The sequence below is a fragment of the Leptodactylus fuscus genome, chromosome 10 (genome assembly GCF_031893055.1).
Source record: "Leptodactylus fuscus isolate aLepFus1 chromosome 10, aLepFus1.hap2, whole genome shotgun sequence".
NCBI classification, from domain to species: domain Eukaryota; kingdom Metazoa; phylum Chordata; class Amphibia; order Anura; family Leptodactylidae; genus Leptodactylus; species Leptodactylus fuscus.
In genome coordinates, this window is record NC_134274.1 from 66,673,595 (window position 1) to 66,700,405 (window position 26,811).

At 42.6% G+C, this 26,811-nt stretch overlaps 1 protein-coding gene across 1 annotated transcript; it reads left to right on the top strand.

Annotated features, from left to right (window-relative positions):
* The first annotated feature begins 493 nt into the window (after positions 1 to 493).
* On the top strand, positions 494 to 24,813 carry FUOM (fucose mutarotase). Its single transcript, XM_075257804.1, has 6 exons — positions 494 to 617; positions 2,865 to 2,933; positions 3,581 to 3,651; positions 11,604 to 11,702; positions 18,339 to 18,412; positions 24,327 to 24,813. Exons 1-6 carry the CDS (start codon positions 533 to 535, stop codon positions 24,391 to 24,393), a joined length of 465 nt encoding a protein of 154 aa, XP_075113905.1. The 5' UTR covers positions 494 to 532; the 3' UTR covers positions 24,394 to 24,813.
* Positions 24,814 to 26,811: the final 1,998 nt, after the last annotated feature.

Below are 26,811 nucleotides of genomic sequence, written 5' to 3' on the forward strand. Positions count from 1 at the left end.
TATGGGAAAAATGGTACAGACCTCAAAAGCGCACATACAAAAAAAAACCGAAAATGTGTCTGGTCCTGGACCACAAATTGCCCCGGTACTGAAGTGGTTAAAAAGCACTTACCCGTGGACCCCATAGACTATAATGGGGTCCACTAGGTTTTTGGCAGAAAAATGTAGAGAAAAAAGTCCTGCATGCATGGGACGGAATCCCTGAATGGAAACCCAACGCCTTTAAGCTAAAAACCGTAAATGTCCATCTTTGACCATCATAAAAGTTGGGCAGTATATGAAGTAGCCCTATAAACCCTGCATATGTGGTATAGAAATGACTAAAATCATAGCTTTGCTTTTAATGACATTAAATATTTTTCAGGATTTTACGAAAATGCTGAAAAATAAAAAGGCAAATCCCTGTAATGCGATGTCTATGGAAGAAGAAGCAGAAGACACCCTTATGTAATTGCATTAGACAGCCGCAAAGCATGCTGGGAGCGGGCGTGGATGTTCCGGGTCAGGCGGACGGTAAACTCTAGCCTTGGTTATGGTTGTGCTAAAGGGTGTCCCGTCGGTCCTGTCCCCGGAGCTGCTGTATGTCCTGGCTCGTATGGGGCACGGGGATGAAATCGGTGAGTGCGGAATAAAAACAGCACAAACACTGAATGAAAAGGAAAAGTCTGTGTAAAACCTTCACGTCAATTCAGGCTGCAAAGGAACATGTGTCCAGCAGGTGGCGCCGGAGGACTATCGTAGACTCCTAAGGGCTGAATGCAGCAGGTTCTGCCTTTCTCAGTGTCAGGAGTGGCAGGACAGGAAGAAGTGACGGCATAGCAGTGGCTTTGTCATTCACTTTACTTCTACTCATTATTATAGTGTTACTGTAAGATTTTCAATTTCATCCAAAGATGTATTTTTATAAATCACATCCTTGGTAGTGAAAGGGTTAAAATTGTGAGTCTTAAAGGGGACCTTTCATGTCCTCGGGGCGGTTTTATTTACCGCTGGAATGGCACTGATAGCTCTTCACCGGGGAACAAAACGGGAAAGCCGATGCGCCATTGCGCCATTTTGTTCTCCGACGCCGTTACTGTAGCTCTTCAGTGTCAGAAGCGTGCTTCTGACGCTCTGTACGGAACGCCCCTCCTGACAGTAGAGTCCATATCCCTGTACAGTCAGAGGGGTGAGTAAAGCCCCCTCCTGCCAGTACTCGTCCATAGATGAGTACTGGGGAGAGTCGTGGACACACGGTTTTGGAATTCGCAGCAATTATATCTACAGAAATGCCAGTGGCTTCCCCATAGATATAATTGTAACAGAAAGTCCACCTAGGAAAACGCAGAGAACTTTCTGCTTTAGCGCTGCGTATCATCCTGTGGGGCCTTAGCCTTAAAGGGGTATTCCCATGTACATAATCATATCTATATTTGTAGATAATTAAAAGTTAAACATTTTTGCAAATATAAGTAATTTAAAAATTCTGCAAAGTTTTAAAGATTTTCTCTAACTTTCTTAGTGATGACAGTCTGTTGTCTTGATCGATTGCCAATGGTTACGACCACTAATGCAGAAACTTTCTATGGTCGGGGACTTGTCAGGAACCCAGCCATGATTTTCTTATTGTAGCTGTGTTATCAGGCAGGGACACTACATGTATGAGAAGATATCCCGGCCACAATAAAGAAATCATGGCTGATTTTCTGACCTTGGAAAGTTCCTGCATTCATGGTCGTAGCCACTGGCAACCGATCAAGACAACAGACTGTGACCACAAGATATTTAGAGAAAATCTTTAAAACTCTGCAAAATGTTTAATTACTTATATTTGCAAAAATGTTTAACTTTTAATTAACTACACATTTAAAAATAATCATGTACATGGGAATACCCCTTTAAGGTGTTTTTAGGTCACAAAGTTAAGGGATTAAATGAATAAATATCTAGTTACACTGAATCTTTTCTAACAAATATTTACTCACTTCTTACATTCACAATTGATATTTAATTAACAATAGTTTCGGTGTGTTTATATTGCAAATAATACTGCAAACTTTACTTGTCATCGGTGGATGGGTATGAATTAGGCTTAAAGGGGAATTCCGGCAAATGTATTTATTTATTTTTTTTAAAAAAAGGGTTTGTTAGTAGTAGTAGTAGTAGTAGTATTATTGGGTTAATAAATGCACCCAAATACCTTTAGTAATGTTTTTAGTGATTTCTGGGTATCTCTGAGAGCTCCTGGTATCTTCTGCATTTGTTTATAGGTTCACTTTCCTGCTATGTAGCTCCCTCTCACCTCACTCCGCCCTCCTCTCGTCCTCTCATACACCCCTTTCCTGTCTCTAGCTATCCCACCCACTACTAGCTCTTCCGATTTAACTCAGCCCGACCCCATTATACTTACCTCCCTTCCAGTCTTCCTCTTGTGGGACAGCTCCTCCCTCTTTTCTGACTGCTGATGCACACAATAGTCACAGCGCTGTTCTGCAGTCGAGAATTTACCTCTAGTGCGCAGGCATGGATTATCGGCTGCAGAGCACAGAGCAGCACAGGGACTATTGCGCACACTGGTAGTCAGTAAACAGGGGGGTAGCTGTCCCATAGGAGGAAGACTGGAAGGAAGAGAGGTAAGTATGATGGGATGGAGGAATAGTGACGTCCCGTTTCCAAAAACGGGGAAAGGAACGTCACCGGATAACCAGCAAATGTTCCTGAGGTGATTGCTTGCCCACCTCAGGGATATGGGTAAATATCCATTTTTGATAAATTATGTTATTTAGAAAGTTGGTGGGGTGTTTGTTTAGATTAGTGTAGGAAATAGCTTTTATCCTGGAAAACTCCTTTAATGATTTCTTATTAGTCTCATGCTGTATTTCTAGTTCTTGCAGATGCAAATTTTCCAGTGACGTCCATAAGTCGTTCTGGTCCTGAACTTGTACGAGCAGATGGTGAGCATCATAGATTTGTAGGAATGTATTGGATACTTTGGATAATTGGATAATGTTTTGGATAAAGATGGCTGACTTTGATCCCTGCATTTTTCATTTAAAAAACTAAAACCAAATGACACAGCTTTACTATTGTGGTTAAGATTAGACACTGGGTGGCAAACCGAGGTCTTCTTCCAAGGGCAGAGTCTTGGAAGACTCCGGCACTGCCCAATCAATGCACAGCAGCGTCAGTGGCCTCTGGCATGATCTCCACTCTTCCAGAAGGCATGATCTTGTAAGATCTGCTGTGCAGTGTCAGAGCTCTGATGGAGTCTCTGCTCTTGGGAGGAGAACTCTGTTGCCACCCAGTTGGTGGGCTATTTGCGTACATTAACGGAAGCTAATGGAGTGGGCTAGATAAAAAAAAAAAGAAAACCTTTCTAGAATACGAGGAGCATGGAGAACAATGTAAAATAAGAAAATAGAGGTAGTAAACATAGTGACAGATCCTCTTTGAGCTTTTAATTTTCTGATCTAACCAGACATAAACTGTTGTCTTTCTGTGAATCCCACCATCCATGTCACTCTGTATATGAGATGGACTTTTAAGCTAATGTGCCCCTTCTAAAATTCACAAACAATCCCTTGTTTGTTTTTTCATCTAGGTTTGGGAATTCCAAAACTTTTGGAAGCCATTCTTCATCTCCTTCCATTGGACACTTATGTCCCAAGACCAGTGAGTTACTAATATGCCATATACAACTGAAATGGGAAGAACTGCAGAGTTGCTCTGTGCCATGGAAAATGATATAGCACAGCTGAGCTACACTGTTTCTGTAGATAATGTATCTAACAATGCTATACAGATTCATTAGCTCCCTATGGCATCTGTTAGGGTATGTTCACATGGAGTTTTCGCTGGTGGATTTTGAGGTGCAATCTTCCTTGAAAAACATTTCCCAAGTCTCCCTTTCATGTCAATGAGTGTCAGTAGCAGATTTTTTTTCCTCTAGCTGATTTTTCTTCCAATTCCTCTTCTGCTAAGAGTTCTCCAAAAAATCAACAGGGAAAAGCTAAAACTTATCATGATTGCTCCCATGTGCCCAAAAGAGCATGGCTGGGCCTTCTAACCTACCTCAAGATAAGAGATCTTATAGTTCTGCCAATACTACCAGACCTTCATACGTCAGGGTCCCATATTTCATTTAGACCTTCAAAAACTTTGGGTAGGTGTCTGGCTTCTGTATTCTCCATCTAGCAGAGACTATCATAAAAACCTTTCAGGCAGGTAGGAAAAAGGTGACTTAGTGACACTACAATAAAGTGTGGAAGAAATGTACTTGGCTTATATTACTATTATTTTTATATGATATACATTTGTTGAATATACCGTATATACTCGAGTATAAGCCGACCCCAATATAAGCCAAGACCCCTAATTTTACCACAAAAAACTGTGAAAACTTATTGACTGTGTGTGTCACGTTACTGTAGCTTCCTCTCCTCCATACAGCAGACATCTTCCATAAGACACAATGAATCCTGGCCACTCCTCTGCAGAGTAGATGCTAAATCCTAGTGTGCTAAAGGACCTCTGATGACGTCATGACCATGTGATCGGACTCTGGTGTGGGCGGAGCTACTAGGATTTAGACTCAACCTTATCTGCAGATGTTACATACCAGTGGCTACAGGACCTTTGATGACATCAAAGTCACGAGACCTCATGACAAGCCAATCACAGAGCAGCAGCACTAAAGGACCTCCCCCTTCCAGTTTTCTGTGCTCCGTGGACCCTGACTCGTGTATAAGCCGAGGAGAGCTTTATCAGCATGAAAAATGTGCTGAAAAAGTCGGCTTATACTCGAGTACATACAACATGTCTATTGATATTTCATAATCGTGCACTTACCCTTGTATTTAATATACTCATTGTGTGGTAGTTATCATGTTGAATTACATTGTATCAATAATAATATATTTTGGTGTTCTGTGGTATATTTATTAGTTATTACTTTATATCTTTTTATGTAACAGCTATTCCTATTGGAATTCATACATATATCATATAGTTCTTTGAATTTGCCAGGTGTCTGGACTGCTACCTCCATTTCACTTTGGTTTTTAATGCTTTTAATTGATAATCATGTGTCACTCTAATAAAATTAATTTAATATGTTTGTTTATATATTGTGTTTTGGCAAATTTTGTTGGGTACTTACGGTATCCTTGTAGTTTATCCATGTTGATTAGGTGGATTTATACCATCATGCTTTTTTCTCTTCCTGTAGTTTTGAGGTATATAGCTTATATATATCAGAGAAAACTGTAGACTGAAACTGACTTTTTCACGTCTGTAGGAGAGTGTTCTAGACATGCTTTTTCGTAGAAGTCAGAATGCAGGGTGAGGAGGATATGATCTGTGACCCTCATCTAATGTGGCTGGTGGATCCTATGCTATTTATTCTATATGTAGTGTGAGAAGGTGACAGACACGGTGTTGGAGGGGTAACATATCTCCCCCAGATTTCTGACATATGTGTGGTCCAGTGCTTGTATTGAGTAGGTTTCAGCACAAGTGTGAGACCTGGGCTTGTTATTGGGCTATAAAAGGCTGCAGATCCTTCACTTCTAGGCAGATCCTTCACTTCTAGGCAGATCCCAGGAGTGTGAGGAAGCATCTGGGTCTGTCTTTGAAGTACTGTGTCTGGTGAGAGTTCTAAGCTATTTTGTTTTAATTTGTGTGGAGTCACACCTATAACTAGATGTATTTCTGTTTAGTTAGAGCTCGGACGAGCAGGATTTTTGTTTCCTTTTGCCTGAAGCTATGGCTGTATTTTATTTACTTTGTTTTTTTCTCATATAATAATAATAATAATACATTTTATTTATATAGCGCCAACATATTCCGCAGCGCTGTACAATTTGTAGGGTTCAGATACAGACAGATACATAACAAGGAACTTCATTTCACACAATGGGACTGAGGGCCCTGCTCAAGAGAGCTTACAATCTATGAGGTAGTGGGGGTGACACAAGAGGTAGCAGGGGCGGCCTTGCTTATACAGTGTTCAGACAATTCTGTAATAGAGGTGATTGTCATTACACAAATAATACTGAATGAGCAGTCACTAGTGGTGTCCTGTAACATGTGGATGGAGCTTGAACAGATAAGTTAGGCTGAAAAGGCACCATATCAAGTGGGGTAGTGTGGGAGCGGGGACAGAGGAGGGTTAAAATTTAGGGATTCTAATTGTAGTACGGAAGGGTTGACATTAGGAATTGTGATATGCCTGTCTGAAGAGATGTGTCTTTAGTTTGCGCTTAAAGCTGTAGAAATTGGGAGTTAATCTGATTGACCGGGGTAGAGCATTCCAGAGAAGTGGTGCAGCTCGGGAGAAGTCTTGTATACGAGCGTGGGAGGTTCTGATAATAGAGGATGTAAGTGTTAGGTCATTGAGAGAGCGGAGAGCATGGCTTGGGTGGTAGACAGAGATGAGGGAGGAAATGTAGGGAGGTGCAGCATTATGGAGAGCCTTGTGGATGAGAGTGATAACTATATTTTATTCTATAATGAATAGGCAGCCAATGTAGCGACTGGCACAGACCAGAGGCATCGCTGTAGCGTCTAGCCTGATAGATGAGCCTGGCCGCTGCATTTAGAATAGATTGTAGAGGGGAGAGTTTAGTAAGGGGAAGACCGATTAGTAAGGAGTTACAGTAGTCAAGGCGAGAATGAATCAGAGAGACAATAATTGTCTTTAGTGTATCTCTGGTAAGGAAAGGGTGTATTCTGGAGATGTTTTTGAGGTGGAGGTGACATGAACGTGCAAGTGATTCAATATGAGGAGTGAAGGAAAGGTCTGTGTCAAACATGACCCTGAGGCAGCGGGCATACTGCCTAGGAGTTATAGTAAGGCCTGAGACTGCAATGGATATTAATGGATATATACACTCACCGGCCACTTTATTAGGTACACCTGTCCAACTGCTCGTTAACACTTAATTTCTAATCAGCCAATCACATGGCGGCAACTCAGTGCATTTAGGCATGTAGACATGGTCAAGACAATCTCCTGCAGTTCAAACCGAGCATCAGTATGGGGAAGAAAGGTGATTTGAGTGCCTTTGAATGTGGCATGGTTGTTGGTGCCAGAAGGGCTGGTCTGAGTATTTCAGAAACTGCTGATCTACTGGGATTTTCACGCACAACCATCTCTAGGGTTTACAGAGAATGGTCTGAAAAAGAAAAAACATCCAGTGAGCGGCAGTTCTGTGGGCGGAAATGCGTTGTTGATGCCAGAGGTCAGAGGAGAATGGCCAGACTGGTTCGAGCTGATAGAAAGGCAACAGTGACTCAAATAGCCACCCGTTACAACCAAGGTAGCCAGAAGAGCATCTCTGAACGCACAGTACGTCGAACTTTGAGGCAGATGGGCTACAGCAGCAGAAGACCACACCGGGTGCCACTCCTTTCAGCTAAGAACAGGAAACTGAGGCTACAATTTGCACAAGCGCATCGAAATTGGACAATTGAAGATTGGAAAAACGTTGCCTGGTCTGATGAGTCTCGATTTCTGCTGCGACATTCGGATGGTAGGGTCAGAATTTGGCGTCAACAACATGAAAGCATGGATCCATCCTGCCTTGTATCAACGGTTCAGGCTGGTGGTGGTGGTGTCATGGTGTGGGGAATATTTTCTTGGCACTCTTTGGGCCCCTTGGTACCAATTGAGCATCGTTGCAACGCCAAAGCCTACCTGAGTATTGTTGCTGACCATGTCCATCCCTTTATGACCACAATGTACCCAACATCTGATGGCTACTTTCAGCAGGATAATGCGCCATGTCATAAAGCTGGAATCATCTCAGACTGGTTTCTTGAACATGACAATGAGTTCACTGTACTCCAATGGCCTCCACAGTCACCAGATCTCAATCCAATAGAGCATCTTTGGGATGTGGTGGAACGGGAGATTCACATCATGGATGTGCAGCCGACAAATCTGCGGCAACTGTGTGATGCCATCATGTCAATATGGACCAAAATCTCTGAGGAATGCTTCCAGCACCTTGTTGTATCTATGCCACGAAGAATTGAGGCAGTTCTGAAGGCAAAAGGGGGTCCAACCTGTTACTAGCATGGTGTACCTAATAAAGTGGCTGGTGAGTGTATAATAACCTCACTGGGGCAAAACCCACTTTTCATCAGACGCCATGTCCCTGTCTGTGATTGTTTGGGTTTGCACTGCTGCTGCTACCGAGCTATTCTTCCACAGTTGGTGTTACCTTTCATTGTAATCCTGCCTTTGTGGATAATAAGGTAGCAATATAAAGGGGCCAATTGAAACAAATAATTTTTACAGAACATAAAGTGTCAGACTATTTTAAGGCTTTCAAACTTAGTGATAAGTTCTATTTAAAGGGGTTGTCCCACACTCTCCATGTTTAATCACTCCTTTGACTTTTTGTCACTGAAGGAGTGGTTGACGCCTGTGATGTGGGCTTGGTAGTGGCTTTGTTATTTATTTTTTTATTTTACACTTTGTGCAGTCCCATTCATTATAGACATAAAGTCATAATAGACATATTAACATTATATTTCCTTTTTTTTTCTTCTTTTTTTGTGATTTCCCCTGTATGTGGGGTTCATACATTAGCCCCAGTTACAGGTGAAATACATCCTCCTAGTATTTACACTGCTGAGCTAATCTAGGTACTCTAGGACCAAGAAGTTCATGCAGTTTTCCAACACCCAAAGGATCTCATGATTATCTGGTTGGGAGGAATTATGGCTAGTTCCATAGCTGAATTCACAAGCACTGTGTATACAGCTGTTACTGGCGCATAGATACATCCTTCATCCTAGAGTCCACCATTGTGGGGGGAAACCTCAAGTAACTTGTAAGCTCTGGCCTTCATTTCTCCAGTTGAAGTTTTTTTTTTTTTCTTTTAACAACAAATATTAAAAAGGAGTGCATAAAACTTCATTGTGAATTTGATCTCTGGTTTTCAAAAGAAACCCTATACGTATGAAGGAAGAGGTCAGAGCTCCAAAAGGGAGAAATTTCAAATAAAGATGTATGTAACATAAACACTACAGCATGTCATTTCTGACTCTTTACCTTTTGTAGCTGGTGCCTTCATTTAAATACTGTATGTCTAGAAAGTCCTACCAATTTGCCCGCACACAAGAACACAATACCATATATCTCTATGAATATAAATTAAGTTATGTTGTCGCTCTTGACTAATATGCGCCAAATTTTGCACATAGATAAATCAGATGCCTCTGAAGACTTTAGACCGGATTTCGGCTCTCTAGGACATACTGTTCCCAAAAGCAAATGTATCACCACTGGCTTCCACATGAAGGGCTTTCCTCCATATCAAATCACATGATCCATATTAGCCAATAGTAGCTTGGCGGTCCTAAATTCTTAAAGAGGACCTTTCACGTCATTATGCTTATGCAATTTTATATACCGCTAGAAAGCCAACAGTGCGCTGGATTCAGCACACTGTTGGCTTTCCCATTATGTGCCCCGGGGCTGGAGATATCAGTCCTGTTAATTTTGGCACTTATATCTTCCCCACTGTCAGAAGGGTGTTCCTCACAGCATAGCATCATTGCTGGGCTGTGAGGAACGCCACCTCCTTCCCCAGCAGTGACAGACAGCACACAAGTGACATGTATTGCCTTACTGACTTAAACACACTGACTGACACAGAGGATTGCAGCACTCATCTCAAAATAACCAAATCTGTCTGCCAGTTAGGATAACCGATGTGATTGTATGCGCATTAGTTATATAGGTCTGGGTATTTCAGTATTTCAAAGCTTTTACATGCAGTTTCATTTGGACCCAAATGTCTGATGCGGAACTGCTATGATTATACTGAGGATACCCCAGAATACAATTGGGAGGGGGGGGGGGGAGTGTAACACGGTGGCTCAGTGGTTAGCACTGCATCCTTGCAGCGCTGGATTACCTGGTTTCAAATCCCGCCAGGAACAACATATGCATGGAATTTGTATGTTCTCCCTGTGTTTGTGTGGCTTTCCTCCCATTCTACAAAGACATACTGATAGGGAGAAAAAGTACATTGTGATCCCTATATGGGGCTCACAATCTGCATAAAATATATATAATTAGCGGAGGCCCATGGAAGGTGAGCACACATAAATAGTCTTTCTCACCACTGCTGGTTTCCTTCAGGCCTCTTGAACATCTTGAGTGACATCAAGGACATGGTGTTGTGATGCAAAGATGCAAGCAGCACGACTTTGCGTTACCCACGTTTCTGATGAGGCCCAATCACAGTCATCAACAGTCGAAATAATTGCCATTAATCGTAATTAAAACCAAAAATCACTGAAGGTATATATCAGAAAAACCTTATAGGGGCTCTATCAGCAAAATCATGCTGATAGAGTCCCACATATGCGTGAATAACCTTTAAAAAGGCTATACACGACTAAATATAGGGCAAAAATTGGCAAAGCAATATAAATAGAACACTATGCTAAAAAAGCGCACTGCCACAGAAAATGTTTAGCAAAAAATATATAAAGCTTTATTTACATACATTTTAAAACATATATAAGACAGAAATAATGAATGGGGTGATACAACCAAACAGAACAATGAAGGCCCAAGATGGAATACTAATGGTTGATGATGAATAAATGACACTTACATTACATATATATAAGGATATGTGAAACATCCATAGTTTCTAAAGTGCATATATAACATACATAGTTTTTTAAAGTGCAAATATTCTGTGAAATAACATGATACCAAGTAGTACATTACCTATGGGTGGACCTTCATGTAGTGAACGCGCCCCGACGCGCGTTTCGCCACTACCGTGGCTTCGTCAGGGGGAAAAAAAAAAAAAGGCTATTCAGGCACCGTAAATGTTATATTAAACTACCCCCCCCCCATTTTAAAATAAAACCCAGAACAGAATGTGATAAACTTACCCATCGTGCACGGTGGGCGGGCATTCAGGGTCCGCCGTCTTCTTCAGCCACGCCTCCTCTTCCTGCGATGTCCTCGGGTCCCGTCTTACATTGATAAAAAAATGGTGTGGGCGCATGCGCAGTAGCCATAGTAGAAGCAGCATGCTACTGCGCATGCGCCCATGCCATTTTTTTTATCAATGTCAATTCGCGAGTAAGACGGGACCCGAGGACATCGCAGGAAGAGGAGGCATGGCTGAAGAAGACGGCGGACCCTGAATGCCCGCCCACCGTGCATGATGGGTAAGTTTATCACATTCTGTTTTAGGGTTTTATTTTAAAACAGGGGGGTAGTTTAATATAACATTTACGGTGCCTGAATAGCCTTTTTAAAGCCTATTCACACATATGTGGGGTTCTATCAGCATGATTTTGCTGATAGAGCCCCTTTAACACAGAATATATAAGCTGGCTAGATAATCCCTATTGGGACTATTAATACTCCAAATAAAGACAAAGAAAGATTGGAAGACAGAAAGTTATGGCTAGACCTAAAATCTAGCTTTTAATGCACATAATATAGAGTTTTACAATTGATAGTACTACAAATATATAAGTATGTACAAGAACTATACCTGTAACAAGTAAGAAATACTATGATAGAACAGTTGCACATCCGTGTTTAATTGTTTTGCATTTTTATCATTATTTTTGCGCAGGCAGCTGTAATGGATCTTGTAGACGGTGATAAGGCGAAAGACTTGAAGACTCCTGTGTGGGATGAGTACAAGACCCTGTTGTTAAAAGCTGGAAGTGAGGTCAGGCTGTTATGTTTATGACTGCAAATTGCATTTTTTCTTCTAAACCATAATTACCCTAATTCAAGAGTGGATTATTATGAGTGCAGTTTGGGCCTGTAGAGCAGTGGGAGACACTGGAGTACCAGAGACATGTAAGTGTGTGGATAAATGTGTGTGTGTGTGTGTGTGTTTGTGTGTGTGTGTGTGTGTGTGTGTGTATATATATACAGTATATATAATTATTTTTATTTTTTTACATCTGCTCTGGCCTCAGTGCAAACAGCTCCATTAACATTCTCTCTGGTGCTTAGTGCCTGTACATTTGTTCACAATCCCCATCTCTGATGCACTTCTGAGGAATGTTAACTCACTAAGTATTCGTTGCTGATTGTAGCTGCACCCACCAGTAATATTATGCTTTTTGTTGCGTTCCTATTGTACACTGTACACTACCGTTCGAAAGTTTGGGGTCACCAAGACAATTTTGTGTTTTCCATGAAAACTCACACTTTTATTTATCAAATGAGTTGCAAAATGAATAGAAAATATAGTCAAGACATTGACAAGGTTAAAAATAATGATTTTAATTTGAAATAATAATTTTCTCCTTCAAACTTTGCTTTTGTCAAAAAATGCTCCATTTGCAGCAATTCCAGCATTGCAGACCTTTGGCATTCTACCTTTTAATCTGAGGAGGTAATCTGGATAAATTTCACCCCCATGCTTCCAGAGGTCCCTCCCACAAGTTGGATCTGCTTGATGGGCACTTTTTGCGTACCATATGGTCAAGCTGCTCCTACAACAGCTCAATGGGGTTGAGATCTGGTGACGGCACTGGCCACTCCATTACAGATAGAATACCAGCTGCCGCTTCTTCCCTGAATAGTTCTTGCATAATTTGGAGATGGCTTTGGGTCATTGTCCTGTTGTAGGATGAAACTGGCTCCAATCAAGCGGTGTCCACAGGGTATGGCATTGCAAAATGGAGTGATAGACGTCCTTATTCAAAATCCCTTTTATCTTGTACAAATCTCCCACTTTACCAGCACCAAAGCAACCCCAGACCATCACATCACCTCCACCATGCTTGTCAGATGGCATCAGGCTCTTCCAGCATCCTTTCAGTTGTTCTGCATCTCAAAAAAGTTCTTCTGTGTGATCCAAACACCTCAAAGTTCAATTCGTCTGTCCATAACACTTTTTTCCAATCTTCCTCTGTCCAATGTCTGTGTTCTTTTGCCCATATTAATCTTTTCCTTTTATTAGCCAGTCTCAGATATGGCTTTTTCTTTGCCACACCGCCCTGAAGGCCAGCATCCTGGAGTCACCTCTTCACTGTAGACGTTGACACTGGTGTTTTGCGGGTACTATTTAATGAAGATGCTAGTTGAGGACCTGTAAGGCATCGATTTCTCAAACTAGAGACTCTAATGTACTTGTCTTGTTGCTCAGTTGTGCAGCGTGGCCTCCCACTTCTCTTTCTACTCTGTTTAGAGCCTGTTTGTACTGTCCTCTGAAGGGAATAGTACACACGATTGGCAATGTTCTCAACCAGCTCAAAGGAAGGTCAGTTGTATAGCTTCTCTAACCAGCAAAACTGTTTCCAGCTGTACTAACATACTTGCACAAGGGTTTTCAAGGGTTTTCTAAACATCCATTAGCCTTCTTACACAGTTAGCAAACACAATGTACTATTCGTACACTGACGTGATGGTTGCTGGAAATGGCCTCTATACACCTATGTAGATATTGCATTAAAAACCAGACATTTGCAGCTAGAATAGGCATTTAGCACATTAACAATGTATACAGTGTATTTCTGATTTATGTAATGTTATTTTCATTGAAAAAACTGTGCTTTTCTTTCAAAAATAAGGAAACTTTTGAATGGCAGTGTACCACTGCCCTTCATAATACTCATTTTGTATTCCTTTTGAAATGTTTTTTTAACCTAACAAAATATATTTTAATAGTGTATGTTTGAAAAGGCGATGTGAACTTAGTCATACGTTTTTAAAAGATCACTGATGCTTACATAGCATTTACACTGCTGAGTTTCATGGGTGAAACTTGGTCTATGAGTTGGCCAGATTTCCTGGTCTAAACAGTGTGGCGGGAGAGTGACTCCTAACAATATAGTTATCTATGTGGGTTATAATCTGTACATCCATAGGCTTCTATTGTGAACATTACATCTCTGTGACATTCTGTCCTACCTGCTCCAGCAAGGCAGAATTCATCATAATTCAGAGCAAAGGTCAGTTTGGAAGGTAGGAGATAGGAAGGAAAAAATAGTCATATAAGTAGAAAAAGATGCATTTTTCTATGATAAGATATATTACAAAGTTTCCTTTATTCACTTGTGTTATTGATTTATGCACAGTTTACTTAAAAGTTAGAGATTGTTTAGCCAGAACACAATCACATAGCATCGTGCAGTAATGTACTTTGTGCTTTCTTGTATTCAATCAATCAATCAATCAATCAATCATTCTTTGCTTTTAACTCCTTACTGCATTTGGATGTACATTAACTGTTCATCCATTTTGGCAGCACATTCTCAAAAATAGTTGTACGGTTATAGCACTATATGTCCAGCAGATGGCATGGACATACCGTGTTTCCCCAAAAATAAGACAGTGTCTTACATTAAATTTTGGTCCCAAAGATATGTTATGTCTTATTTTCAGTGCTGCTGCTACCACTGCACTACCCTGAGATATGCTTGGTGCACAAAGACTGTATGAAGAAAAACATTGCAGCCGGTTGTGTGCGGTGCTCCGTGTGCACAGGAAAGCCGGCTGCTGCCTCTGCTGTGATACCGTGCGTTGTGTCCACTGTTCCTGCTGCTGTGGGATGAGCTGGGAGAGTGGACTCCCCACCGCATATGATGCTTAGTGTATGCACAGCAGGAATCTCCCAGCTCATCCTACAGCAGCGGGAACAGTGAATACAACGTATCGCAGGAATGTTTTTCTTCATACAATCTTTGCGCATAAAGATTATTATTATTGGGGGATGTCTTCCTTTCGGGGTGTGCCTTATATTAGGCAATTCAACAAAACCTCTGCTATGTCTTACTTTCGGGGGATGATTTATTTTCGGGGAAACAGGGTAGGAACTGTCATTTCTCATTTCTTCATTGGTCAGTCTTTTAGGGAGGAAGTATTTTTAGTAGGGAAGAAGCAGTAACCAATCCCTGTGTAGCTCAGAAATTGTAGTTTGTAGGGATACTGCTGACTGGTGAGGTGCCCTGCTTCTTCTGCCCTGTCACTGCAGCCTTGACCTGACCCATTTTCTGCAGACAGATTTAAAAGAAGTACTGCATAGCCTGCAGTGTTTCATATGATGTGGACCCTGTTAAATGACAGATACATACATCGAGATGGAGCCCCCTCTGTCAGGTGTTGGTTTATATTTAACCCATAGTAAAAAAAATATGACAGAAGCATGCACGCAGAACTTTTTCTTCCGTTGCAAAATTAAACAAAAAATAACAGTAGACCAGGGGTCCTCAAACTGCAGCCCGCGGGCCACATGCGGCCAACCAAACACTTCTGTCTGGACCGCCGACATTCATTTATAATGAAGCTCCTGGGGAGATCGGGCCAGGCCATGGAGCACATTTCACTTTACCTATTGGAGGGCACCACTCCTGATGTCTGTGCAACCTGCGCTGTCTCCGGTGTCCGCCTATGTCCTCCTTCCACATCACTTGTATGTGATGTAAGGAGGATACAGGAAGCACCGCTCCTTATGTCTGCATGGCCTGATCTACCTCCGGTATCCTTCTTACATCGCATACATGCGATGTGACAGGCGAACATCGGAGGCAGAGCAGGTTGCACAGACATCGGGAGCGGTGCTTCCTGTATCCTCCTTACATCACATACAAGCGATGTGGCAGGAGGACATAGGCGGACACCGGAGACAGCGCAGGTTGCACAGACATCAGGAGCGGTGCCCTCCAATAGGTAAAGTGAAGCGCGCTGTCTCCATGGCCTGGCCCAATATAGTCAACTGTACCCCTCTGTCACTTCGTCAGTCAGGTGACCCTAGCAACGTGACCTGACCTGATGCAGCCCAAATTACAGTAAGCAAAGCCACTACCGTACTACAGTTTGCTGTGCCGCTCAGCAGTGGTCTCACTGGTCAGGTTTAGTGCCTGCTGCCTTCCTGGACGGGACCCTACCTGTACCCCCTGAAGTATGCAGTATAATATCTTTCTGTAGGATAAATAACACCTCAGAGGGCGTTCACACCTGTGCTCGGTGTCTGGTGTATGCATTCAGTCCCAGCGAAACTGGACAGGGAACGGAAACCTGGCAGTCACCTTTATAACCCATTCAATTGAAAGGTTTTGTAAAGGTGACCACCAGTGTCCGCCTGTGGCCTGTCTGTGGGGAAACTTTGTGTCCAGCTAAAAAAAACGGTTTCCCCGTGGACAGGCCACAGGCGGACACTGGTGGTCACATTTACAAACCCATTCAATTGACTGAAGATGGAAAACCGACGGAATGCATACACCAGACACCGAGCACAAGTGTGAACGCCCCCTGAGATTGAAAATTGAGTGTCCCCCTCCACCCCACGGTTGCATTCATCTCCATTTTCTCTCAATAACACATAGGAATAACCTTAAGAAAGACAGCTAAAGGTAGGAGAAGAATAGCCTTTCTTAAGGCTATTCCTACGTGTTATCGAGAAAAAATTTGATTTTAATGGTAGAATCCCTTTAAACTATATTTCGGCCCTCCAATGTTCTGAGGGACAGTGAACTGGCCCACTGTTTAAAAAGTTTGAGGACCCCTGCAGTAGACTGTGTCCGTCATATTGTTTACATTCGAGTCAATTCGAGTTACCCAAAATTTCTCTGCATGATTCCCTCACCTCTTTATCTTTTAGTGAGCTCTATATGAGGGATATCATTGATGGATATTTTTTTTTCTTCAGTAAACTGTATGGTTATTTAAAACTTTTTTTTTTTTTTTTTTACTTGGTTGTCTTTGTGCTATATTTTGTTTTGCTTTGAAGTATTACCGAAACTGTGCCAAATATGCAAAAATGCAAGAAATTAGGCAGGTAGCAAATATCTTTTGGCTTTATGACTGTGTTAGGGGCACAAGACCCCAGAGCTATGTTGTTGTAGTTTCAAATTAAATAACAGGCCTGGATTGGCTACATCCATCCTTAAAGTCTGGAGAATCACAAAGACACAGATGGTGGTGTATCAAAATGGATTCTGATTTATTGTTACAGAGAGGTAGTATTTTTACAGACAAAAGCAGGTTGGACTTATAACATAACATACCAGGATTGGATGTGGAGTGGTAGCCTCTAGCTAAAACCTACTGTAATCTCCATCTAATTATTACATTCCAACAGGAAGCTAATCCCCCCCCCCCAGTCACTGTATATGTATATCTCAAGGCTCAGAAGATAATTAGAGATCAAAAGGCTTGGTGCCACTTCTTAGAGCTAACATTCAATGGACTATGTGTTTACACACTCTACATTCACACAAAGGTGCGGCCCTGAAGACCCTGAAGAGGACCAGCTAGATAGGCTATTGTTTACACAGCCCATTACCAGACTGAGTGTCTTTCTCCCTGTGAGATAGTATCAAAACCAGTCTGGCAAGTTCCAAACTGCTCATCTCTGGGAGAGAGAAATGGACAGATAGAACAATCTCGGCCCCCACCTCTATACATAATTTTTCATATATAATTTTCCAAAGATATTGTTGGCCCCCCACAACTGCCTCCCGATGTTACTGATCGTATCGACTGGAAGTGATCTTATTCTTTGCAATGCAAAGCTAAAATCTAAAGTTGACCAATACAACTACACTACTAACACAAAGTTTGACAGAATAACAAATCTCTAAAGACCATCACAATATTCTCATTAAAAAAAAAAAAAAAAAAAAAAAAACATTTAGTCCACGTCTCTGTTTCTAATGTACTGCTGATTCAACAAATCTCACTGGAGTATACGGTTTGTTGTGTCCATTTTAACACTGGAGTGAGTTTGTTGGTTTTTAGTAATTTAAACTAATGGAAATAAATTGGATGGAAAGTCTTAATTTTGTGTGAGTGAATTGATCCAGCCTTATTCAGAAAAAAATAGTGGGATATTCATTACAATGCTTATGCTGGGCAGACGTGTTTATTGAAGGTTGTTTTGTGCTAGCCGTTTGTCATATATCATTATGATATTGCTGTAAATTTAGAAGTGTCCACTCGTGTGGTTCTCTTCACTTAGTTTTATGGGAGTTCTGACAACACTAGAGCATGCTTGCTCATCTATTCTCTTATCTTCCTTAGAAGTACATGAATAGAGTCACACATGGTCACTTCTCCAGTTACAAGCAGCAATCTGAAGGGGGTAGTTCAGAGGAAATCTGCAGGTACCAGAGGTGCAGCCCACATCTTTTGATGTGTGGCATATAAGGAGACAAATCCTTTAAATATAACCTGATGCTAAAGGTTGCAGTTATTTAATATTCAGAGATATAGTGGTCCAATGGTGGCCTATGGTTGACATTTGCAATGGAAGCATCCCCAGCACATACCCAAGACAATGCAGTGTAAATGTACTATGGCCATCTCTCTTTTTGGTATAAATGGACAATAAGAGTCTTGTTTTTCACAGGCTCCACTAGAACAAGTTGAAAGATTTGCTTTCTATGAACGAGCAAAAAAAGCCTTTGCTGTGGTTGCAACAGGGTAAGTTCAACGTAATCCTGTTAACAGAATAATTTCCAGTTATTTTACAAAAATTCTAGTTAATACGGATCACAAATTACACTTCTTGCAATATAGTATTTCTTTTTTTAGTAAATATTCATACTCACAATTCATTATGTGTCAGTATATTTCTTAATGTTTTGGACATAGCTGCTTGCAGTGGCGTAACTACCGGGGTAGCAGGGGTAGCGGCTGCCACAGGGCCCGAGACGTTAGGGGCCAGGCGACAGCTGCTACCACTGCGTTTTTTCCCCCCGTTACCGGCTGGAATTACTCCAGGGGCCAGGATTGGTAAGTGACGCCGCAGGCCCCACGGACATCATTATTATACTCAGGGGTCTTTTCAGACCCCCGAGTATAATGATCGGAGGCTTGGGAGAGGTAAGAGAACAAAAAAAAACATGTTACTTACCTTTCCACGCTTCGGGCAGGTTCGGGCCTACTTCTGGGCGCTCCCTGATGTTACATGACCTGGTACACAGGTCCCCGTCATGTGACGTCCCGGGTCATGTCACGTCTCTGACGTCATTAAAGAAGGCCGACGCCACCGAGGACTGCAGTGGAGCCGGAGATAGGTAAGTAACATTGTTTTTTATGTTTGTATTCCCTCTCGGTCTCCGATTATTATTATACTCTGGGGTCTGAAGTTCGCTGTGAAAGTAAAGATCAAATAGACATGTGTAAATTAGGAAAGGGCAAAAAAATAATATTCAGTTATTTGGATATCTCAGTGAATTGCTTAAACTGCCTAGAAGACTAAGCCAGAATGATGGGCTGAATAATACTTTTAAGAGAAGCCCTTAGGGTATGTTCACACAGAGTTTTTTGCAGGCAGATTTTGATGTGGACTTCACCTCAAAATCCACCTGCAAAAAGGCCTCTCATTCATTTCAATGGGAGTCCCTCAATTTTTTTTCCCACTAGCAATTTTTTTCAGCTAGCGGAAAAAAGAAGCAACATGCTCTATCTTTCGGGCCTAATCAGGAGCGGCTATCCGTGCGGGAAAGTCACATGGAGGAAAAGGTTTCCACCATGTGAACATACCCTTACAGTTCAGTGATAACCATGAAGGAGCTTCAGAGTTTAGTGAATGAGAATAGCACCGGGTGCACCAATAGGCCATATCAAGACCTCGAATTTGAATAAATTAACTTGCAATGACAATGAAGAAGCCATTCAATGGGTTGTCCAGGATAAAATGCAAATTAACACCTAAGCTAACTCTCCCCCCTGCCTAACTTCTAACAGGGCTGATCACTTGGAGGCGCTGCACAGAAAGGGTCACAGCAGGCTCTACCTGCTCAGAAGGCTGAGGGCCTTCGGAGTCCAGGGGCCAACCAGGGACAGAAATAGACTTGACAGGCTGATCAGCTGGACCCAGTACAGGTGGTGAGTGACAGAAGGATACTGTCTGTGGTGACCTCCATGCGGGAGAACAAATCCCACCCCATGTATGAGACCTTGATGGCACTTGGCAGCACTGTAAGTGACCGTCTGCTTCACCCTAAGTATGAGAAGGAGCGCTATTGCAGGTCCTTCCTTCCAACTGCAACCAGGCTGTATAATCTACATCAGACCAAGCGAAGATCACTCCGCACAGAAAACTAATGATTATGATTATGAAGTCTTCCTTCTTTCTTCTTCTGTTTCTTAGCGGCTATGGACTCTTAGTGTATCTTCTCTTCTCAGCTTATGTGTGTCTACTTCCATAATATATTACTGTGTATTATCCTGTATCTGTATTACTAAGCTGCTGTAACATACTGAAATTTCCCCACTGTGGGATTACTGTATTAAAGGATTATCTTATCTTATTATGTATTAAAAAAAAAAAAAAAAAGCGGACACTTTCTGATAATCCGATGACGTTCCGTTTCACTGCTTCTGAAACGGAACTTCACCAGTACTCTGCCTTCCCCTCGCCCATAGAGATGGTACTCCATTTCTACTGCGCAGGCCTCATATGTACTGCCGGTCTGTGTGCAGCGACTCCAGCCTGCACACAGTGAAGAAGAAAAGAGTAGCCGTTTCTCAGATTGGAAGATAGGTAAGTATGATGCGATGGGGCAGGATAAATAGCTTTGCCAGAGAGACAGGGAAGGAGGGAGAGCAGTGGCGTAACTACCACCGTAGCAGCAGAGGCAGCTGCCACAGGGCTCGGGACATTAGGGGCCCGGTGACAGCCGCTACTGCTGCTATCATTATACTCGGGGGTCTTTTCAGACCCCCAAGTATAATGATCGGTGGCCTGGGAGAGGTAAGAAACTTAAAAAAAAACACTGTTACTTACCTCTCAACGATCCGGCCAGACTTCGGCCTAGTGGTCTGATGTCTCATGACCCCGGCCTGCGTCCCGGGTCATGTGACGTCTGACGTAATTGAAGATGGACTACTTCGGAGGCCGACAGCATAGGAGCCGGGAGATAGGTGAGCAACATAGGTTTTTTATGTTTTTCTCCCCCTGGGTCTCTGATTATTATTAGTATAATAATTGTTTATGGGTGTCCACATTGGGACACAATACTGTGTGCAGGGGCCACGATGGGGTACAATATTGTGTGCAGGGGCTGCTATGGGGCATAATAGAGCGCGCAGGAATGCGTAGGAGGAGGTCGTCGGTGTCGGGGGAGCCCATGTCAAAAGTTCGCCACGGGGCCCCGCCATTCCTAGTTACGCCACTGAGGGAGAGGTACAGGGAGGAAGGGTGGGGGTCCTAGTAGTGGGCAGGATAACTTAGCTAGGGAGACAGGGAAGGGGGGTGTAATGGCGTGAGAGAGAAGGGAGATAGTGTGGAAGGTAACTACATAGCAGGAAGCCAACATCTTGTAAACAAATGCTAAAGATACCAGGAGCTCCCACAGGAACCCAGAAAACACTCAAAACACTGCTAAAAGTATATGAATGCACTTTTAACCCATTAATGGCACTAACAGACCGTTTAAAAAAAATAAAATTTGCCTGGAAAACCCCTTGTAAAAAAAAAAAAAAAAAGTCTGGTATGGGAAAGAAAACATCAAAGCTACCTTGTGGTCAAATGCATAACTCCCAACTGTCCCGGATTCCGCAGGAGAGTCCTGGATTGTGAGTCCTGTCCCGATCAGAGGGAGGTATTTCCTGGATTCAACTCATTTGCATTTGGAGGGCATAGATGAGTTTAATACAAAAGTGAATGAAGCAGGAGCTATCTGCAGACAGCCCCTGTTCACCACTGTGCTCCAAGAGCTGTAGCATGATCTGATGATGTCACTCATATCACGCCTGCAGCTCCCAGAACACTCCATGACTGGGACTGTAGAAAGAGCAGCAGGGGAGCGAGGAGAGGTGAGAATCAGTGTAGGGGCAGATGAAGGGGGACAGGGGGGACATTAAACTAGAGGCAAATAAAGGGGGGACATTAAACTGGTGGCAGATGAAGGGGGCATTAAACTGGGGGCAGATGAAGGGGGCATTAAACTGGGGGCAGATAGAGGGGCGAGACATTAAACGGGGAGATTAAGAGAAACATTAAACTGGGGGAAAGCTGGAGGGGGATATTAAAAAATTGGAGTCACTGGATGGAGACATGTCCGCCTCTAGTTGTCCCCAGTTTAATGTCCCCCCCCAAGCTACCCCTAGTTTAATGTCCTGCTCCAGCTGTCATAAATTTATTGTCCCCCTCCAACTATCCCCACTGTTTAATGTCCCACTCCAGCTGCCCCAGCTTTATGTCCTCCCCATTAGCCCCCAGTTTAAACTGGGGCACGAGGAGAGGGACTTCATACTGTGGAGCAATTGGAGGGGAACATTATAATGTGGAGGCATTATAGTGTGAGGGGGTACACGGAAAAATGAATGAGAATGGCTGGAGTTAGCATAGAAGTGGGTGGAGCTAAACTAGCTGTGGTGCGTAAAGCACGCTGCACATTTTATCCCTCTTTCTATTCTTTGAAACATGGAAGGCATGCATATAGGACAGAAATATTGCAAATTGGCCAAAATTCAAAATCCCCATTCGTCTGTAAGTTTAGACATAGACATTTCAGGGTTAACCCATTAACTGCCATGATCCCCAATTGGGGATCAGGTTCTTTAACCTGCCTACGAACGCCATCTGTTGTTGAAGAATAGAAACATAAACAAATATGACATTCATGGGCTCCAGCAGGATGTCACCCGTGATAGGAAACCTAAACTGATCACTTGCGTGCATTGCCTTGCACACACGAGGTCATTTTCACGGTGCAGTTACCACATTATTGAAAGAAAAATTGGGCAGTTAATGGGTTAATTAATGATCTTTACCAAATACAGGTAACATTACGATGTGTGTAACATACATATATATATATATATATATATATATATATATATATATACACACACACACACACTCACTGGCCACTTTATTAGGTACACCTGTCCAACTGCTCGTTAACACTTAATTTCTAATCAGCCAATCACATGGCGGCAACTCAGTGCATTTAGGCATGTAGACATGGTCAAGACAATCTCCTGCAGTTCAAACCGAGCATCAGTATGGGGAAGAAAGGTGATTTGAGTGCCTTTGAACGTGGCATGGTTGTTGGTGCCAGAAGGGCTGGTCTGAGTATTTCAGAAACTGCTGATCTACTGGGATTTTCACGCACAACCATCTCTAGGGTTTACAGAGAATGGTCCGAAAAAGTATAAACATCCAGTGAGCGGCAGTTCTGTGGGCGGAAATGCGTTGTTGATGCCAGAGGTCAGAGGAGAATGGCCAGACTGGTTCGAGCTGATAGAAAGGCAACAGTGACTCAAATAGCCACCCGTTACAACCAAGGTAGCCAGAAGAGCATCTCTGAACGCACAGTACGTCGAACTTTGAGGCAGATGGGCTACAGCAGCAGAAGACCACACCGGGTGCCACTCCTTTCAGCTAAGAACAGGAAACTGAGGCTACAATTTGCACAAGCTCATCGAAATTGGACAATTGAAGATTGGAAAAACGTTGCCTGGTCTGATGAGTCTCGATTTCTGCTGCGACATTCGGATGGTAGGGTCAGAATTTGGCGTCAACAACATGAAAGCATGGATCCATCCTGCCTTGTATCAACGGTTCAGGCTGGTGGTGGTGGTGTCATGGTGTGGGGAATATTTTCTTGGCACTCTTTGGGCCCCTTGGTACCAATTGAGCATCGTTGCAACGCCAAAGCCTACCTGAGTATTGTTGCTGACCATGTCCATCCTTTTATGACCACAATGTACCCAACATCTGATGGCTACTTTCAGCAGGATAATGCGCCATGTCATAAAGCTGGAATCACCTCAGACTGGTTTCTTGAACATGACAATGAGTTCACTGTACTCCAATGGCCTCCACAGTCACCAGATCTCAATCCAATAGAGCATCTTTGGGATGTGGTGGAACGGGAGATTCGCATCATGGATGTGCAGCCGACAAATCTGCGGCAACTGTGTGATGCCATCATGTCAATATGGACCAAAATCTCTGAGGAATGCTTCCAGCACCTTGTTGTATCTATGCCACGAAGAATTGAGGCAGTTCTGAAGGCAAAAGGGGGTCCAACCCGTTACTAGCATGGTGTACCTAATAAAGTGGCCGGTGAGTGTACATATACATATATATATCAGCGTTTGGATGCTAGGCCAGTAGACATAAGGGTGGAGATGTGTCTATACATGATACTGTAGACATATTACATCATACTGCATTGGCTCTGAGCTGCAGCATGATAAATAAGATTTTCCTTACATGAGAAAGCAGTGTCTGCTAATTCAGCTATGAATAATTCCCCCAAGCCTGCATTGTTGTTTGCTGTAGCTGTGCGAACACAGGAAATCTTGTATCAATAGTGTTTATATAACACATACGGTATCAGCAATGTAATGATTTTTATTTATCTGCTCATTTTAGAGAAACATCTCTGTATGGAAACCTTATCTTAAAGAAAGGCGTTATCGGTCCAAGTGATCTGGTGTGATCTCAGGATACATGGTGAATCTGTATGCACACAACACTGCACCCTCTGAGCCTTGGAATCGAAGATGCTCCTTTTCCCTTTAATAAATGTCTCCAGCAGTAAACTTGATGAGGGCTGATCATAATCTGTGTGCACTTGTTCTATTTATACATCAGAGGCTTCAAACCCCAGCACAGATGATATTGCAATGGTTAAAAGATGTAGGTTGCTATGTACCAGGTATTATGTAATGTAAGAATGTGTCTATAGCCAGTGAGAACTTGTTTTCCAATGTGAGCGGATATTTAGGATGGGATTGGCTGGCAGGGCTGTCATGCAGCAGAAATCTGTTATCATGGTAACGCTTTTGCCTAACTTCAAAGATACCGGCCGGATTATCCCAATGGGAGCAGTAACTATTTTATTGCTGCAATTGCTTTGTATGCAAACATGGTATTCTTTGCTTCAATGAAATCTGTTTTGCATTGCGTGATTGCTATCTGTTTTTCATAGATATATATATATATATATATCATTGTTTACTCTTCCATTAATAATTCACCTCATTTTCAGAATAATCTTTTTTTGCTGACGGAAGGATTACACCAACAGAGCCATTGTGCAGGTTATACAACACAGTTATGCAGGAGGGGACTGATCAGTTTATTGGTTGCAACAATGAATCACTCTCATCACATACATATGAATGGAGAATAGATTGCAATTATGCAGAATATGGCAACCTCCTGTACGCAGTAGATTAGTGCTGGTGGTACAGATGATCCCGGTCTTCTTCAGGCCCCCTGTGGATTGCTCGTGCCTGCATTCTCAGTTGCTCTCTAGGGAAATCTCTTTCGGCGTGTTGTTGTGCATGATACAGGTGGTCTCTGTCCTCTTCAGCTAAAAGGCATTGACAAAAGTTGCATTAGCAAATCTGCTAGCTCTCGCCCACATTGGTGGTATGGACCCTGTATAAAGTAGTGGCAGGTCTTTTTTGTGGAAGAATACTTTCATCCAAGGATTTGCCAAACCAGTATTTGATTATATTGCACAATGTTGCTTTAGAAAAATGGGTCAATCTTAAAATGATTGACCCATTAAGACACTTATCACCCATCCACATCATTGAGACTACAATCTCAGCCCATTAGAAGTGAATGGAGTGCCACTCACATTGGTGCTTTACTCAAAGGATGCAGCAGTCCCATGTTTTCCTGATTGCTTTGGTAGTAATAATAATGAGTATAATGGGACAACCCCAAAAAAGATCCATCTGTGTTTTGCTTCCTCAATGTACACAATTTACACATAGATTTATAAAAAATTATAATAAGTTATTTTATAACGTGTATAATTTACATATATGCAAGAATGCAGACAAAGGGAGGGGGTTATGTTGTTTAAGACTGGTAACATAGATTCTAAAACAGGAACGGGCCGGAACATCCAGATAAAATGCCGGATTCAAAAACAAGAATCCAAAGCTAGACATCAATAAAGGTACATAAAACTTCTGTGAGCCAAATATTCACAGCAGAAGACTGAATGCCACATGTAGCAAAGATGCCTATATGTAGCAATATGCATATGTCCAGACTAGGGTTGAGCGATCGGGATCGGAAAAGGTTGGATTCCGATCGGCGATCGAGTACATTTCACGATCGTGATTGGAATTCCGATCCCGATCGTTTTAGGCAGGATCGAGGACGGAGGTTATTTCCCACAATGCTTTGCTACTGGCCAAGCATTGTGGGAAAAGACAACAATGTTAGGAATGAATGGATGCCGCCGGCACACAGCCTGTGCTGGCGTCCGGCGCTTAACCCCCTGCGCGTCGGCTGCGTCCATTCATTCCTATAGCATAGGGAGGAAACAGAAGAGTAGATGGTATCTACTCCTAAGCCACAACAAGCCTCGCCTACTCCCAGCATCAGTAACACTAGCCTGGGAGGTGGGGGCACATACGGTGCTCTGAAGACATGCGCAGTAGAAAGAAGAGGAGCGAGCACAGCGCGGATCGGTAGCGGCACCTGGTAAGTAGACAACAGGGGGGACTTAGGTAGCCGGGGCATTTTTTAATCACTACACAGCATGTATTCTAACAATTAAAGCTTTCAATTGTTAGACTCCATGCTGTGTAGTGAATAGGATCGTTGTTAAAATCCGATCTCCGATTAGTAAAAAAAATCCCATTGACTTGCATTGGCATCGAGATCGGGTTCGAATGAAAAATGATTGGAAATTGGATTTCAAAATCGATCCTGAAAAGTCAAGATCAGCTCAACCCTAGTCCAGACAGAAAGACACAAGTCCCAGGTTAGCAGTAGAGATGCATACGTGGCAGAAACCCAGATGCCAAACATACATAATGGAATGACATGTTCACCCAAACATGGTGGGAACAGAGAGATTAGAGAACAATTCAAACCTACAGATAGG

What these genes read in the sequence shown, in the direction of transcription:
- FUOM (XM_075257804.1), top strand. Translation starts at nt 533, where the DNA reads ATGGTTGTGCTAAAGGGTGTCCCGTCGGTCCTGTCCCCGGAGCTGCTG. An exon ending in GGGGCACGGGGATGAAATCG is followed by an intron (nt 618 to 2,864) that starts GTGAGTGCGGAA and finishes CTGTATTTCTAG; the next exon opens with TTCTTGCAGATGCAAATTTT. An exon ending in TGTTAAAAGCTGGAAGTGAG is followed by an intron (nt 11,703 to 18,338) that starts GTCAGGCTGTTA and finishes TGTTTTTCACAG; the next exon opens with GCTCCACTAGAACAAGTTGA.